The sequence below is a fragment of the Vigna unguiculata genome, chromosome 6, assembly GCF_037176805.1.
Source record: "Vigna unguiculata cultivar grain cowpea cultivar isolate G323 ecotype 2 chromosome 6, ASM3717680v1, whole genome shotgun sequence".
Lineage (NCBI taxonomy): Eukaryota > Viridiplantae > Streptophyta > Magnoliopsida > Fabales > Fabaceae > Vigna > Vigna unguiculata.
This window is the reverse complement of record NC_140797.1, coordinates 41,447,553-41,466,175: the sequence shown is the minus strand read 5'-3', so window position 1 is coordinate 41,466,175 and position 18,623 is coordinate 41,447,553. Positions and strand designations below refer to the sequence as shown.

General features: G+C 31.5%; 2 protein-coding genes and 1 pseudogene across 3 annotated transcripts; all 3 read left to right on the top strand.

Annotated features, from left to right (window-relative positions):
• Positions 1-418: 418 nt before the first annotated feature.
• LOC114188563 (wall-associated receptor kinase-like 10) lies at positions 419-3,522 on the top strand. Its single transcript, XM_085674561.1, has 4 exons — positions 419-1,473; positions 1,738-1,788; positions 2,067-3,245; positions 3,352-3,522. The coding sequence occupies exons 1-3, from the start codon at positions 549-551 to the stop codon at positions 3,230-3,232; spliced, it is 2,142 nt and encodes a 713-aa protein (XP_085530687.1). The 5' UTR covers positions 419-548; the 3' UTR covers positions 3,233-3,245; positions 3,352-3,522.
• A 5,585-nt stretch (positions 3,523-9,107) lies between these two features.
• On the top strand, positions 9,108-12,251 carry LOC114187598 (wall-associated receptor kinase-like 10). The gene is made up of 4 exons (XM_028075883.2): positions 9,108-9,996; positions 10,296-10,346; positions 10,683-11,861; positions 11,970-12,251. Exons 1-3 carry the CDS (start codon positions 9,114-9,116, stop codon positions 11,849-11,851), a joined length of 2,103 nt encoding a protein of 700 aa, XP_027931684.1. The 5' UTR covers positions 9,108-9,113; the 3' UTR covers positions 11,852-11,861; positions 11,970-12,251.
• Positions 12,252-15,540: 3,289 nt separating this feature from the next.
• On the top strand, positions 15,541-18,360 carry LOC114187054 (wall-associated receptor kinase-like 10; annotated as a pseudogene). The gene is made up of 3 exons (XR_014995882.1): positions 15,541-16,527; positions 16,797-16,835; positions 17,192-18,360. The product of XR_014995882.1 is annotated as a wall-associated receptor kinase-like 10 (transcript).
• Positions 18,361-18,623: the final 263 nt, after the last annotated feature.

Genomic DNA, 18,623 nt, shown 5'->3' with positions numbered 1-18,623 from the left:
AAAACAAGACTAAGTTATGCATAGATATTGACATCTTGGCGTTATGGGAATTTTACCCATCATGTCTTCGTAGAGCTCACCGCTGCAGGCAATGGAGACTTATTCAAACCTCTCCATTTATCCTCTGCGAAAATTTTGAATATGATTTTATATTAAATGAACTTTCCTAAAGAATAAGTTACTTGGATAATACGAATATTACAAATAATAATTCTCCACTTGTGTGCGGATCGAGAAGCAAACGCAATAGTTTAACATTTATTATGTAATATGATAAAATACTATTCCAAAGAAGATAACATAGGGTTCTTTGTTAGTTGCAAAAAAAAAAAATATATTTTTATATATGTTCAAACGATTGCTCAATTAAATGAAAAAGAAAAGAACGAAACACTAGTCCTTCACGTATTACTGGAAGACAAAGTTTGACATCCAGCAGATCAATGAAATAGTTAAAAATTCATTAAGCATAGTTATCTTAAGATCTGCATAAATATACGCTTCTTCTAATTATCTGGAATAGATATTGAGATCACTGTTTAGCCACAATGATTATGCAAATACTATTTCTCATGATCATCGTCATTATCGCCATGCTCATAACATTGCCTATATATGCTCTGGCATTTTCTGCAGTGCCATATTCAGGACTGCCAGATTCTACAGAAGGGCATATTATAGCAAAACCTGGGTGTAGTTTCAGATGTGGAGGTGTTGACATCTCTTACCCTTTTGGAATGAAAGATCCCAAATGCTACGTTGACAAGTGGTTTGAAGTAGAATGCAGAGAAACTTCCGACGGTCAAAAACCCTACCTAAAGTCTTTAAATCTGGAGGTCATAGCCGTTGCCTTGCATAGGGTTTATATCATGAATCCAATCTTCCATTGGAACTGCCCAAGAAGAAAAGTGAAGGCAGAAGTAATAAACCTGAGAGGAAGCCCTTTTGTGTATTCCCATAAATTCAATAGGTTTGTGGGCGTTGGTTGCAACAACCTTGCATTTTTGCAGTCCAATGGGTCCATTGTTGCGTGTTGTGTGTCCATTTGTGATGACACAGATGAAGTCAACGATAACTTCAACTTGGTAAGAGGAGATAGTTGCAGTGGCAGGTACTGCTGTGAGACTTTACTGCCCAAGTATCTTTCAGAATATAACGCAACACTTGAAGATTTTAACATCGAAAACAATAATACAGCGGGTGAACCGTGTAGTTATGCGTTCATCGGATATCTATACTCGTACCGGCAAGATGCGTATAGGCTTAATAGGGATTATACTCCTGCAATGCTTGAGTGGGAGATTTTGGACCACATGCTTGACAATTCTACCCATCAACTCCTTTCAGAATCAGATTATGTCACTTGTAATCGCTCTAATAATGTTGGATCTTCGCAAAACACAAGCTCTGGTTGGAGATGCGACTGCTTACAAGGCTTCTATGGCAATCCCTACGTTTCAGGAGGCTGCACTGGTGTGATCTCTATGCAGTAACTTTTATTTACACTCTTCTATAGTGCCACTGTTTTATAAAATAATTGATATGCATGCTACTTTTTTGGCTACAACTATATTGTATTTAACATTGCTCATGTTTTTGTTTCATCGTTGTTAATTATATGCATACAGTTCAACTTTTGCTGTCAAATTAATTAATTTCATGCAGTCTCATAAGTTCAACTTTACCTAAAGAGATACATGTAAGTTAAATAATCTAACTTGGTTTCTGATGTTTCAGCCATCCCAGGTTATTACAATCACAGTCAAACGAAGAAGTGGGCTATAGTAGGTACGTATTAGGCAGTTATCAAGACTACATATAAATATAGATTTAGACTAGTAAGATGTTCTAATTATAGCACAAGAAAACTAAAAAAGGGTTTCTGCAAATTAACTTATGTAAGGTAATTTTGTTGTGATAGAAATTCATTTATTTTTATTACGCAAAATAGTTATGATTACATAGCATTTTGTATTTTCTAGATCGTTAACTACATCCCTGTGAATGGACAAATTTTGTAATGGACAAATTTCAATCCATGAATTTATCGTGACAAATTTGTGTAGGAGTTTCGTCAAGTCTGGGATCTGTCATTTTTCTCCTTGGTCTATGGTTGTTGTATAAGGTTGTAAGGAAGAGAGTGATAGAGAAACGTAAACAGAAGTTCTTCAGAAAGAATGGCGGTTTGTTGTTGCAACAAAGAATGTCATCCAATGAAGCTAATGTAGACAAAAGTTTTCACTTTAGCTTAGACGATTTAGAGAAAGCCACTGACAACTTTAACATGGATAGAGTTGTTGGAAAGGGAGGGCAAGGTACCGTTTACAAAGGAATGCTAGTAGATGGTAGAATTGTTGCAGTTAAAAAGTTTAAGGTGGAAGGAAATGTCGAAGAGTTCATCAATGAGTTTGTCATTCTCTCACAAATCAACAACAGAAATGTGGTCAGATTGTTAGGATGTTGTTTGGAGACAGAAATTCCCTTACTTGTTTATGAATTCATTCCTAATGGTAATCTCTTTGAGTATTTGCATGACCAGAAGAAGGAGTTGTTACCAATGACATGGGAGATGTGTTTGAGAATTGCCACTGAAATTGCAGGAGCTCTCTTTTACCTGCACTCAGTTGCATCTAAACCCATTTATCATAGAGATATCAAATCCACAAATATACTGTTGGATGAAAAGTATAGAGCAAAAATTGCAGATTTTGGAACATCCAGGGTAATTTCTGTTGAAGCTACTCATCTTACAACAGTTGTTCAAGGTACCTTTGGTTATTTGGATCCTGAATATTTTCACACCAGTCAATTTACAGAGAAAAGTGATGTGTACAGTTTCGGAGTAGTTCTTGCTGAACTTTTAACAGGCCAAAAACCAATATCACCAACGAGTTCTGGAGAGTTCAAGAGTTTATCATCATATTTTGTTGAGTGTCTGGAGGAGGACAATCTGTTTGAGATTATTGACAAAAGAGTTGTGAAAGAAGCAGAGAAGGGAGAGATCATTGCTGTTGCTAATCTTGCAAGTAGATGCTTAGAGTTGAAAGGAAAGAAACGTCCAACTATGAAAGAGATCACGTTTGAATTAGAAGGGATTCATGGATTGGTTAGGAAAAGTAATGCAGAGAAAAAAGGTGACCAAGTTGAGGTTGCCCGAGTTCTAGATTGGCATCCTTGGGATGGATATTCTACGTCAAATTCATGGGACTCCAAGGTTATACCTACGGTATAGTAAAAAATAACAGGTGAGTTTTCTTCTTTTGTTCTTCTCATGTAAAACATATATATTCATTTTGGTTATAGAAATATTATGCCTAGGGGTAATTAATTGTTGAATATGTCTCATTTCAGCTGCTCATGTTCTGATTCATGGTTATGAAAAAAACTCATCGATGCTTGTTTATCTTCTTCTCCAAGAAGGGAGCTAGAATACTCAGTTTCAGCATTCGATCTCATTTTGAAATATTTAGTAGTAAGGCTTTATAAAATGCTTATTTTGAATGTAGCTGATGTGTTTATATAGTGTCGTTTGGAATAGAATTGTGCCTTGTAATCACACAAACAGACATTTATAAGCTGAGTTGTTTGCTACAATTTATATATATATATATATATATATATATATATATATATATATATATATATATATATATATATATATATATATGTATGTATGTATTTTAGCTGATTTGCATTTATAATTAAGCAAAAATTTTCAAATAATATAAATAAATAAGTATATATATATATATATATATATATATATATATATATATATATAAATTTTTTAAAATAAAAAAATTAAATTAAATTAAAAAAATAAAAATAAAAATAAAAAATATTTAAAAAATTTAAAAAATTACAAAATAACACGTTAGTATTCACGTTCCATTAACAATTTAAACAATGTCTAGGAAAAGGACTAAATTGGTCCCAATTTAAAAAAAATAGTACTTTTTTAACATCTTAAAAAACAAATACTATAGTGAACAAAATTTAAGAAAATTGGACCAATATATTTAAACCTCACAAAACAAGACTAAGTTATACATAGATTGTTGGAAATGTTTTATTATAATTTAAAAAATAAATAATTAAAATAAAAATTCTATTGTTATTGAAGTTTTCATAAACTTTAAATTTTATGGGTTAATGTGATTTATGGTTAATGACTATATTTTTTATTACAATTTACTCTTGTGTTTTCTTTTTCTATCTATAAATACCACATAGGCGTGCATGGGTAAAGACACAATAAAACAACCACAAACACTAGAGTTTTCTCCGAAGTGTTTCCTCTTTTCTTCTTTATATTATCTTTAAGACATTGGTGTTTATAAGGTTTGGAGATCCTTTCTGCTCTCGATCGATTTGACAGGTTGTTGTATTTTGGGAGAGGAACACATATGATTTGAAACACATATGATTGTGTATTGTGTATTTGTATTGTCTAGAGATGTCAAAATGGGTTTCAACCCGTGAGCCAACCCGGCTCACCACGGGTTCGAGCTGGGTTGGGTTGAGAAAAACATTTTTTTAATTTTTTTTTTAAATTTTTTTTAAATTTTTTTAAAATTTTTTTAATAATTATTTACTACTTCTTTTATATTTGTTCACAATTTAATATTTTTAAATGCTAGAATGTTGCTTAATTATATTTGAATAGTTTGAATGTTTAATTAATTTGATTGTCAAGTTATATATATACATACATATATATATATATATATATATATATATATATATATATATATATATATATGTTGTTACTTTAATCTTTAACTATAATCTTTATATTACTCAAGTAACCGTCTTATAAATAATTTTTTCTAAAGTAGCATGAAAAAATGTATAGTTTTTTTTATTTATATTTTATTGAATAGTATGACAGAAAATTTGTAATATTAGTTATGCTTTCTTAGACTAATGAATACTTTCTTGGAAATAATTCTTCATATATTGGTGGTGAGCATGATCAAAACATTGATTTTTGATTTTACTATGATTGTTATCTCAGGGGTTACTTAAAAATTTATTTAAATATTTGAATACTAAAAAAAAAAATAAATAATTTTTTTAGGTGGGTTGGTGAGCCAACCCACTTAACCCACCAACCCGTGGTGGGTTGAGCCGGGTTACAAAATTTCTGGCTCACCAGAAAGTGAGCCGGGTTGGGTTCACTCATTTTCAATCCGGCTCGTGGTGAGCCAACCCGTGTGAGCCGGGTTAGCGTGCAGTGGGGGCGTTTTCTCTCTAAAGATAGCGTCATGCATGCCTCAACCCAAACTTTTTCTATCCTTTCCTCATCTATTTCTTTATTATCTCTTATTGTTATTATAATTGTTGGACCTTTGATTAATATTCTTTGATTAATATACAAGTCAATATTATTATTGTTCTAATAATTATTATTATAATAATTTTATTATCAATAATATTATTTGAGTAATTATTTTCTAACATTCTTAGAGAGAAAATTCTTATTATTTCTATTTTTGATTACTCATCTGTATTCATTTATAAAATTAAAGACAATATAAAAGGGAAGACCGAAATCACTTGTTATTAACTAATGTAGTGAAATTCAGACTCACCAGATAATTTTTTTTTTGTAAATGTCTAAAGCTAATGTTTTTCCATTATATTAATTTATGCATTAACATCTTCTACTCTTACCATTGATAAAGATGTTATATATCATGTATATATTTTAATTGTTTTGTATGAAAATAATTATAAAATAATTTGTTATACTAAAACTACTACTGTGTTATGGAAAACACTTGAACAAAACTATGCATTTGCAAAAGAAAAAAAAAGTTTAGCTTGATGTTTATATGAAAAAAAATGACTGATAAGAAATTATCAGATTTATGAATTTAAAAATATTGTTTATATCATGAAATTAAAATGAATATTTTATTTCAAATCATGCTTATAATTTATGTGTGTGCTAATAAAAAAAAAAGAATCTTATCTTCATATTAGAAATTGAGGGGATGATCAAGTAAAATTAAACTTCTTTTCTAGAAATTATCTTATTTGTTTAAAAATAAGTTTTTCATGTTTCCGAATTTAGAAACTTTCTTACTGCTCAACAATGTTATGAAGTGATTTTTCATTACAATAAATTATTAATTATAGACATGTCCTTTGGTGGGTAAATGATATATTTGTGATGACTTGTTTGAATTAAGTACTTTTATCTTGTAATAAAATATTTAGTACTTTTTCTTTGGTTATTACAAATGTTTAAAGTTATGCTACATGACATACTATTATTACAATTGATGAGAAGTTGCGAAATTTGGTTAGAGACCATTCAAATTATGAAATTTTTTGAGATACAAAATTATTAATTAAAAAGGGAAGAGATGAATATATATGTATTTAGAAATGCTAATACATGTCTTTATAAATGAGTGTTTTTGTGTAAAACTCATGGTATTATTCATTAAATAACATATTTATATGTGTTAATCTAATGGTGTAGTGAAAGTTTTTTGTTTTTTTTGATATGGTAAATGTTATGCTTCAAATTCTGACTTGTCTTTGCCTAAAATTATATAGGGCAAGACTTTATATTCTATTTGTCATATCTTCAAATTGAATTCCTTACAAAAGGTTGTGATAAACTTTTTATGAGTTACGAAAGAAAAAAGAACCACATTTAAAATATTTTAAAGTGTGGAAGTTATCTTGCAATGGTTAACATACCTCTTAATATAAAAAAATTATTAGTTATATATTTTGAAGTGAGTGAAAATATACCTCTAATACTATTTTGCTATCTAGTGATAATATTACTTGTGTTTTTTCTAGTTAGGACAATATGTCCAATTTCTTGAGATTATTGAATGATATATTAATGTAAATTGGATATTATTTTTGGTGACACAAAGTGGAGGTACAATATCATGAAAATCTACTAAACAAAATGTTGTATCATGATATACCATGAGCGTAAAGTTTCTTGTTGTTATAAACTAGTGTTGCTCACACAAAATATTTATTATCTATATGATCTATGATTATTAAATAAACATATACCTCTTATTACATTGCATTCTGGCACTCAAGTTGATATATATATATATATATATATATATATATATATATATATATATATATATATATATATATATAAAGCTTATAGCAAAAATTTTATTGAAAAAAAAAATCAATAAGAGAGTGAGACATAAATTTATTAGAAAGTTATCACTCATGTATTACTTTTCTTGACTTTGTCAAGTCAGAAAAAGTTGCAGTTCCGCTCACCAAAGGATTGATGCATCAATGAGTATTTGAGTCGTCGAGGAAAATGAGACTAAAACCCATAAGTTAGTTGCAACAATAGACACTCATCTACACATGAATGACGATCCCATGAAATGAAGTTCAATGGGTAAGAAAGAAGTTGTTGACTAAAGTACACCAAATAATTTGATTATATTTTATGTCTCATTCCTATGGTGAAGTGTACTATAAATTGTGGCAATAATTAAGTTGAGGTATATGCATTATTATGCTTATATATTATTTTTTAAAATACCTCTTAATAAATCCAATAACAATTATTGTAGGGGTGTTAGTCACAAACCACCCTTTGAGGGTTTACCTAGTGAGTGTGATGGTGGGGCCGCCATTGTGAGACATGTGCAAGTCTCTAAGTGACATTCACGAAACAAGATACATGCACAAGGTTGTAACGTGCACCCATTGATTAGAATCTATAATGAACACCGATATTGTACATGTTATTTACTAAAACCCGATTACAAGGGATGTTGCTCAAGACAATCAAGTCTTTGCATTTTCTCGAGTGGAAGTTTATAAACACTAGGTGTAAGGTTCAAACCCGGAAGGTTCCTTACGCTGAACTACAATAGTTTGTTTTAAAAGATAATATATTTTGTTTTATTTTAAATTTTGTGGGGGATTGTTGGAAATATTTAATTATAATTTAAAAAATAAATAATTAAAATAAAAATTCTACTGTTGCTAAAGTTTTCATGAACTTTAAATCTTATGGGTTGATGTGATTTGTGGTTAACGGCTATATTTTTTTATGACAATTTACTCTTGTGTCTTCCTTTTTTATCTATAAATACCACCTAGGTGCATGGGGAAAGACATAACAAAACAGCCACAAATACTAGATTTTTCACCGAAGTGTTCTTCTTTTCTTCTTTATACATTGGTATTCATAAGGTTCAGAGATCTATCGTTGCACTCAATCGATCTGACGGGTTGTTGTATCTTGGGAGAGAAACACATATGATTGTGTATTGTGTATTTGTATTGTCCTGTACAGCGGGGACATTTCCTCTCTAAGGATAACGCCATGCGTGCCTCAACCCAAGTTTTTTCTATCCTTTCCTCATTTATTTATCCCTTATTGTTATTATAATTGTTGAGTGTCTGATTAATATTCTTTGATTCATATACATTTCAATATTATTATTGTTCTAATAATTATTATTATTATAATTTATTATTAATAGTATTATTTGAATAATATTTTCTAACATTATAGATATGTTGACATTTTGGCTATTTGGATAGTGAAGACAATGAGGAAATTTCTTTGAATTTGTTATGAGAATTTTACCCATGCATTCATGTCAAACCATCATGTCTTCATAGCTCACCAGTGCAGGCAGTGGAATTATTCAAACCTGTCCATTTCTCCTCTGCCAAATTTTGAATTTAGGTGTTTAAATCAAACATGATTTTGTATTAAACGAACTTTCAGTGGAAAAAGCATTACAAACGATAATTCTCCACTTGTGTGTTGACTGAGATAGATAAGCAAACAAAATGATTATAACTTTAAAATTATAAAAGTATACAGTTATATAATTGAAAATTATACAATTAAAAATTAGAAAATAATAAAATACTTGAATTATAGAATTATAAAATTATAAATTATAGACTTATAGAATCATAGAAATAAACACATAAATTGATGAATTAAAATGAAAGGAAAAGAGCAGAGCAGATCAATAAAATTCTTAAAAATCCATTAAGCAAAGTTATCTCAAGTTATACATATATAAATATAGGCTTCTTCTAATTAAGTAGATATTGAAATGGTTGTTTTAGCCACAATGATGCTGCAACTACCATCTCTCATCATCGTCATCATGTTGATAACATTGCCAATGTATGCACTGCCATATTCTTCACAAGAGAATATCATAGCAAAACCTGGTTGTAGTTCCAGATGTGGAGGTGTTGACATCTCTTACCCCTTTGGAATGAAAGATCCCAAATGCTACGCAGGCAAGTGGTTTGAAGTAGAATGCAGAGAAACTTCTAACGGTCAAAAACCCTTCATAAAGTCTTTAAATCTGGAGGTGATGGCCATCAGCATGAATTGGGTATATATCATGAATCCAATTTTCCGTTGGAACTGCCCAAGCAGAAGAGCGAAGCCCGAAGTAATAAACCTGAGAGGAAGCCCTTTCGTGTATTCCCAGAAATTCAACAGATTTGTGTCCCTTGGTTGCAACAACCTAGCTGTTCTGCACTCGAATGGGTCCAATGTTGCTTGTTGTGTGTCCATTTGTGATAACAGCGATGAAGTCAACAATTACTTCGACTTCCAAAGAGAAGATAGTTGCAGTGGCAGGTACTGCTGTGATACCTCACTGCCCAAGTATCTGTTAGAATATAACGCAACACTTCACGATTTTAACACAGAAAACAATAATACTGTGAGTCAACGGTGTAGTTATGCGTTTATTACACATTACTCGTACCGGCTATATGATTATGGGCTTAACGATAAGGATTATATTCCTGCAATGCTTGAGTGGGAGATATTAGACAACACGCTTGACAATTCCACCCATCAATTCCCTTCAGAATCAGATTATGCCACTTGTAGTCGCTCTAATGTTGGATCTTCGCAAAACACAAGCTCTGCTTGGAGATGCAATTGCTTAAATGGCTTCTATGGCAACCCCTACGTTGCAGGAGGCTGCACTGGTGTGATCTCTATGCAGTAACTTTTATTTACACTCTTCTATATGTTTTATAAAATAATGTCTATGCAATTTTTTTTTTTGCTACAACTGATATTGTATTTAACATTGCTCACGTTTTTCTTTTATCGTTGTTATATGCACGCATACATCTTTAAAATATGTTCTAAAATCTAGTACAGTTCAACTTTTGCTGTCAAATTAATTAATTCCATGAGTCTCGTAAGTTCAAGTTTACCTCAAGAGATTAGTATATACATGTAAGTTAAAACCTATAATCTAACTTGGTTTCTGATGTTTCAGCCATCCCAGGTTATTACAATCACAGTCAAGCGAAGAAGTGGGCTATAGTAGGTACGTATCAAATTTAGAAAGGCAGTTATTAAGACTAATATATAAATATAGATTTAGACTAATAAAATTTTCTAATTATAGCCGAACAAAACTAAGAAAAAAGTTCTGCAAACTAACTTATATATGAGGTGATTTTACTGTAAAATATCATTTTATTTTTTAGAAGTATTTATGAAAATAATTATCTAAATATGATTGTATATTTTTTTTTTGTCTTTTGTAGGTCGTTAACTAAATTCCTGTAATTTTCGTTTTGTTAGTACTATAGAGCATGCACAACAACTTTTGTAATGGACAAATTACAATCCAATGAATTTATTGTGACAAATTGTGTAGGAGTTTCGTCAAGTCTGGGATCTGTGATTTTTCTCCTTGGTCTATGGTTGTTGTATAAGGTTGTAAGGAAAAGAGTGATAGAGAAACGTAAACAGAAGTTCTTCAAAAAGAATGGAGGTTTGTTGTTGCAACAAAGAATGTCATCTAATGAAGCTAATGTAGACCAAGCTATTCTCTTTAGCTTGGATGATTTAGAGAAAGCCACTAACAACTTTAATATGGATAGAGTTGTTGGAAAGGGAGGGCAAGGTACTGTTTACAAAGGAATGCTAGTAGATGGCAGAATTGTTGCAGTGAAAAAGTTTAAGGTGGAAGGAAATGTTGAAGAGTTCATCAATGAGTTTGTCATTCTCTCACAAATCAACAACAGAAATGTGGTCAGATTGTTAGGATGTTGTTTGGAGACAGAAATTCCCCTGCTTGTTTATGAATTCATTCCAAATGGTAATCTCTTTGAGTATTTGCATGACCAGAAGAAGGAGTTATTACCAATGACATGGGAGATGTGTTTGAGAATTGCCACTGAAATTGCAGGAGCTCTGTTTTACTTGCACTCAGTTGCATCTAAACCCATTTATCACAGAGATATCAAATCCACAAATATACTGTTGGATGAAAAGTATAGGGCAAAAATTGCAGATTTTGGAACATCCCGGGTAATTTCTGTTGATGCTACTCATCTTACTACAGTTGTTCAAGGTACCTTTGGGTATTTGGATCCTGAATATTTTCACACAAGTCAATTTACAGAAAAAAGCGATGTGTACAGTTTTGGAGTAGTTCTTGCCGAACTTTTAACAGGCCAAAAACCAATATCACCAGCGAGTTCTGGAGAGTTCAAGAGTTTAGCATCATATTTTGTTGAGTGTCTGGAGGAGGACAATCTGTTTGAGATTATTGACAAAAGAGTTGTGAAAGAAGCAGAGAAGGGAGAGATCATTGCTGTTGCTAATCTTGCAAGTAGATGCTTAGAGTTGAATGGAAAGAAACGTCCAACTATGAAAGAGATCACATTTGAATTAGAAGGGATTCATGGATTGATTAGGAAAAGTAATGCAGAGAAAAAAGGTGACCAAGTTGAGGTTGCACGAGTTCTAGATTGGCATCCTTGGGATGGATATTCTGCGTCAAATTCATGGGACTCCAAGGTTATACCTACGGTGCAGTAAAAAATAAGAGGTGAGTGTTCTTATTTTTGTTCTTCTCATGTAAAACATATATATTCATTTTGGTTATTACAAATATTATGTCTAGGGTAATTAATTGTTGAATATATCTCATTTTCAGCTGCTCATGTTCTGATTCATGGTTGTGGAAAAAACTCATCGATGCTTGTTCATCTTCTTCTCCAAGAAGGGAGCTAGAATACTCAGTTTCAGCATTCGATCTCATTTTGAAATATTTAGTAGTAAGGCTTTATAAAATGCTTATGTTGAATGTAGCTGATGTGTTTATATAGTGTCGTTTGGAATAGCGCCTTTGTAACACATACAGACATTTATAAGCTGAGTTGTTTGCTACAATTTTCATATATGTTATTTTAGCTTATGTGCACTTATAATTAAGCAAGATTTTTCAATTATATAAATAAATAAGTATATATATATATATATATATATATATATATTTTGTATGGTGACATGATGAATAACAAAATTTCTGTCACATCCTATAGTTGATAAAAAAATTTAGGTTAAATTACTCTTTTAATTCCTCTATTTGTCATGAAATTTCAATTTGGTCTTCAAATTTTTTGTTGTCTCAATTTGGTCTTTATTTTCTTAAAAAATGACTCAATTTGGTGTTTACTGTTAGTTTGACCAGACAATGTTAAAGTCAATGTCACGTGTCAATTTCTGGTTTTTTTGAATTTTTTAATTTTTTACACGTGTCACTTCATAGTTGTGTCACGTGTCAAAATGTGACACGCGGCACAACTGTGTAGTAACACGTGTTAAAAATAAAAAAAAATTCAAAAAATATTAAAAAAAAAAACCAGAAATTGAAAAGTTTTAAAATTTTATAAGATAATAAAAAAAAACTTAATGAGACTCAAGAAGATTATAAAATTATCATAGACTTGGAACATATTTAAGCTTAAATTTGATATTCATTCGTCTCGCTAGAACTTATCTTTATCAAATTTTATTAAACTTCATATAGCAAAGCACTAATCTTCATGATGGATTTATTCAAGAAATATTAACAATTTCTATATCATTAAGAATGATTCAAATGAATTACAAATTGAGTAAAATTTGAAGATAGAATAAAAGAATAATTAATTTTGTAAACCCTCCTTGCAATGCCTAATTCTATACTTGAGTCTACCAACAATGTTTAAGTGATATACACATGTTATAATCTTTAACAAATAAATTCTAAAACCTCAACCATCACATAATCAATGTTTTAGTGATTAATGATTGCGATAACATCCATATATCATTGTTTTATTTATCCAAGGTTCTAAAACTCATGCATATTAAACCATTGCATGAATCACCGGTGTAAAATTAGAGTGGTGAAAACGGCCATGTGGCCTAGTTTAGTTCGGTCAACTACGGATTGGTCATTTAGTGAGTCAATTCAAACTACGGATTGGTCACTTAGTGAATCAATCCAAACTACGGATTGGTTACTTAGTGAGTTAATCCAACCCGATTCACTTATTAGTGACAAAAAAAAAATTGAACTCAACTCGGCCCACTATGGGTTAGTGGATTAAACATATTGACTCAATTAAAAAACTACAATTGTTTTTTCTTGGGTTACAAAACAACTAAATTATAATTCTGATTGTCTAAATAAAATTCAATACAATACATATATAATCCAAAATGATGTTAAACTCCATATTCAAACCAAAATCACAAAAATACAAATTTCTAACAATAAATTACAAACAACTTAATTCGATCAAAATAAAAAGTTCAATATAATAAAAAATATTTGTGTAACCCTTTACATGCGGTTGGCTCACCAATCCGGCTCACCACAGGTTCAGCTCAAGTGAGTCGGATTGTTGGTGGACTGGGTAAAAAATTAACCAGTATAACGACTCGAACCCATGATGGGTCGAGTTGACCTATGATTCTAACCGAGTTTGACAGTTCTATGCAAAATAGAGATATTACATCATAATTTAACATAAAAGAGAGAAACTTACCTAAGGATGGGGTGAGAAAAAGTAGAGCAGTAGAGTGGAAAAAAAAGTGGCTACCTGAAAAGAGATAACACCAAATTTAAAAACTAACAAGACAAGAAAATGAGTCAAAACAATTGAAAAAATTTTGGTAAGGAAGTATTCAATATTGAGTTTAGCGAATTTTTTCAACCTTTACACCTTAGACACTTCGGCTTAAGACTGGGGTTGTGTACCATCTCAATCGTCCAAGGTCCTATCCAATACTTGAAGATGGACGAGACATCAAAAAGTCAACCTAAAGTTTATGGACCTAAGTTCATCTTATATTTAGTTTAAATTTTATTAACATATTATTGTTTAGGAGAGAATTGATATTTTGGTGGTTAATTTTGTATGTTGTGATTCTGTTATTACTTTTATAAATGATTTACTTATAAATTAGATGTTAACTTCCAAAGTCAATGGACAAAACTATTTTGGCACGACTGTTCTTAATTTCATGTTAGGTCAAGAAAATTCTTCAAATTTTATGTTCAATAAAAGATATACGGTTTTTTAAATATATATATATATATATAATTACATAATTATATATGAATTATGTAATTTATCTTGTAAACGAACCATGTTATACACTAATATATATTTACTATGAAAAATTATGAATTTTTCTTTCAAAAAGTAAACTCTACACATATGTTGGAGCCTGGAGGTCAATGTACTATTATCCACTCGGCCACCACTCGACTTTGCTTGGCCAGTCAGATATATCGGCCAAGAAACGAACATTGTCAACTATCGAGCTACATCATCATTGGAGAAAGGTGAGCTTCTAAAACATAAGGATCCTTAAGCTCTGAGATTAAATTAAAATTGACTTCAGCTTTAATCTACTTTTGCATGTACCCCATCTTAAATCAACAAGAAAACCGAAAGCCAAAAAGATCCAGAAAGATAAACAATGGAGGAGTTCTCAACCGAGTTAGTGATCTTATAAGATCAATATAGCTAGTCTTTGCAAGAACAAAAGTTAAATTAATTAATAATAGCATAACAAATATAGAAGCATGAAACATGACACACACACACACACATATATATATATATATATATATATATATATATATATATATATATATATATATATATATATATATATTCACTCCGAAAGATAAGTATTTATCTTAGTATAAATGTCCTGAGTCAACGAACATTTCAATTGTTGATCAATTAAACAATGATCAGTTTTTAAATGGAGGTGAGGAATTAAATAAATGAGTACTGTTCAAACAAAAGATATTTGATAATATATTAATAAAAACAAGTCTAAGTTATATATAGATATCTTAACATGACATTTTGGCTATTTGGAGAGTGAAGATGATGAGGAAATTTCTTTGAATTTGTTATGAGAATTTCACCCATCCATCTCGGTCAAACCATCATCTCCTCATAGCTCACCACTGTAGGAAATGGAGAATTATTCAAATTAAACGAACTTTCAGTGAAAAGCAAATTACTTTATAATACCAAAATTACAAATAACAACTCTCCACTTGTGTGCTGACCGAGATAGATAAGCAAACACAAAATAATTTAAAATTTATTAATGTAATATTATATTAGAAAATATAAAGGTAATATTATTGACTCCCAGTAGATCAATAAAATACTCAAAAACTCATTAAGCAGAGTTGACTTAAGTTATGCATAAATATAAGCTTCTTCAAATTATCTGGTATAGATATATTGAGATCACTGTTTTAGCCACAATGATTCTGCAAATACAATTTCTCATCATCATCATGATGTTCATAACATTGCCTATGTATGCTCTGGCATATTCTGCACTGTCATATCCTACACTGACATATCCTGCAGAGACATATTATACAGAAGGGCTTATTATAGCAAAACCTGGGTGTAGTTTCAGATGTGGAGGTGTTGAAATCTCTTACCCTTTTGGAATGAAAGATCCCAAATGCTACGTAGGCAAGTGGTTTGAAGTAGAATGCAGAGAAACTTCCGAAGGTCAAAAACCCTACTTAAAGTCTTTAAATCTGGAAGTGATAGCCCTAGGCTTGAATTGGGTATATATCATGAATCCAATTTTCCGTTGGAATTGCCCAAGCAGAAGAGCGAAGCCAGAAGTAATCAACCTGAGAGGAAGCCCTTTTGTGTATTCCCAGAAATTCAACATGTTTGTGGCCGTTGGATGCAACAACCTTGCTTTTTTTCAATCCAACGGGTCCACTGTTGGTTGCTGTGTGTCCATTTGTGACGACAGTGAAGAAGTCAACGGTAACTTGGGCTCGATAAGTAGTTGCAGTGGCAGGTACTGCTGCGAGACTTCACTGCCCAACTATCTCTCAGAATATAACGCAACACTTGAAGATTTGAACACCAAAAACAATGACACTGGGAGTGAAAAGTGTCGTTATGCATTCATTGGATATCGAGACTTGTACCAGCGAGATACGTATGGGCTTAACAGTTCGGATTATGTTCCTGCAATGCTTGAGTGGGAGATTTTGGACAACATGCTTCACAATTCTACCCGTCAACTCCTTTCAGAATCAGATCATGCCACTTGTAGTCGCTCTAATTTTGGATCTTCACAAAACACAAGCACTGGTTGGCAATGCTACTGCTTAGGAGGCTTCTATGGCAATCCCTACGTTGCAGGAGGCTGCACTGGTGTGATCTCTATGCCGTAACTTTTATTTATACTGTGCTACAACTGATATTGTATTTAACATTGCTCAGGTTTTCTCGTTTTATCATTGTTGTATGCATACATCTTTAAAATATGATCTAAAATCTATCTAAGTACAGTTCAAATATTGCCGTCAAATTAATTAATTCCATGCAGTCTCATAAGTTCAAGTTTACCTCAAGAGATTAATATATACATGTAAAGTAAAACCTATAATCTAACTTGGTTTCTGATGTTTCATCCATCCCAGGTTACAATCACAGTCTAACGAAGAACTGGGCTATAGTAGGTGCGTATTAATTTATAAAGGTAGTTATGAAGACTACCATGTATAAATATAGATTTAGACTAATAAAACTTTCTAATTATAGCACAAAAAAGAAAGTTTCTACAAATTAACTTATATAAGGTAATTTTATTGTGATAGAAATTCATTTTATTTTTTATAAGTATTTATGAAAAGTTATCTAAATATGATTATATATATATATATATATATATATATATAAATAGTTTTTTGTAATTTCCAGATTGTTAACTGCATCTCTGTGAATTTTCGTTTTGTTACTACTATAGATGCATGCACAACAACTTTTGTAATGGACAAATTACAATCCATGAATTTATCGTGACAAATTTGTGTAGGAGTTTCGTCAAGTCTGGGATCTGTCATTTTTCTCCTTGGTCTATGGTTGTTGTATAAGGTTGTAAGGAAGAGAGTGATAGAGAAACGTAAACAGAAGTTCTTCAAAAACAATGGTGGTTTGTTGTTGCAACAAAGAATGTCATCTAATGAAGCTAATGTAGAGAAAGCTATTCTCTTTAGCTTGGATGATTTAGAGAAAGCCACTGACAACTTTAATACGGATAGAGTTGTTGGAAAAGGAGGGCAAGGCACTGTTTACAAAGGAATGCTAGTAGATGGTAGAATTGTTGCAGTGAAGAAGTTTAAGGTGGAAGGAAATGTTGAAGAGTTCATCAATGAGTTTGTCATTCTCTCACAAATCAACAATAGAAATGTGGTTAGGTTGTTAGGATGTTGTTTGGAGACAGAAATTCCCCTTCTTGTTTATGAATTCATTCCTAATGGTAATCTTTTTGAATATTTGCATGATCAGAAGAAGGAGTTATTACCAATGACATGGGAGATGTGTTTGAGAATTGGCACGGAAATTGCAGGAGCTCTATTTTACCTGCACTCAGTTGCATCTAAACCCATTTATCATAGAGATATCAAATCCACAAATATACTATTGGATGAAAAGTATAGGGCAAAAATTGCAGATTTTGGAACATCCCGGGTAATTTCTGTTGATGCTACTCATCTTACTACAGTTGTTCAAGGTACCTTTGGTTATTTGGATCCTGAATATTTTCACACCAGTCAATTTACAGAGAAAAGCGATGTGTACAGTTTTGGAGTAGTTCTTGCTGAACTTCTAACAGGCCAAAAACCAATATCACCAGCGAGTTCTGGAGAGTTCAAGAGTTTAGCATCATATTTTGTTGAGTGTCTGGAGGAGGACAATCTGTTTGAGATTATTGACAAAAGAGTTGTGAAAGAAGCAGAGAAGGGACAAATCATTGCCGTTGCTAATCTTGCAAATAGATGCTTAGAGTTGAATGGAAGGAAACGTCCAACTATGAAAGAGATCACATTTGAATTAGAAGGGATTCATGGATTGGTTAGGAAAAGTAATGCAGAGAAAAAAGGTGACCAAGTTGAGCTTGCTCGGGTTCAAGATTGGCATCCTTGGGATGGATATTCTGCGTCAAAGTCATGGGACCCCAAGGTTGTACCTATGGAACAATAAAAAGTAATAGGTGAGTTTTCTTATTTTTGTTCTTCTCATGTAATATATATATATATATATATATATATATATATATATATATATATATATGAAATCATTTTGGTTATTAGACATTATACCTAACCACCAATAGGGTAATTAATTGTTGAATATGTCTCATTTTCAGCAGTTCATGTTCTGATTCATGGTTGGGAGAAACTCATGGATGCTTGTTCATCTTCTTCTCCAAGAAGGGAGCTATCAGTACTCAGTTACAGCATTCC

Coding starts and splice junctions, on each gene's coding strand:
- LOC114188563 (XM_085674561.1), top strand. CDS start 549: ATGATTATGCAAATACTATTTCTCATGATCATCGTCATTATCGCCATG. Junction 1,474..1,737: donor CGTTTCAGGAGGCTGCACTG/GTGTGATCTCTA, acceptor CTGATGTTTCAG/CCATCCCAGGTTATTACAAT. Junction 1,789..2,066: donor GAAGAAGTGGGCTATAGTAG/GTACGTATTAGG, acceptor AAATTTGTGTAG/GAGTTTCGTCAAGTCTGGGA.
- LOC114187598 (XM_028075883.2), top strand. CDS start 9,114: ATGATGCTGCAACTACCATCTCTCATCATCGTCATCATGTTGATAACA. Junction 9,997..10,295: donor CGTTGCAGGAGGCTGCACTG/GTGTGATCTCTA, acceptor CTGATGTTTCAG/CCATCCCAGGTTATTACAAT. Junction 10,347..10,682: donor GAAGAAGTGGGCTATAGTAG/GTACGTATCAAA, acceptor CAAATTGTGTAG/GAGTTTCGTCAAGTCTGGGA.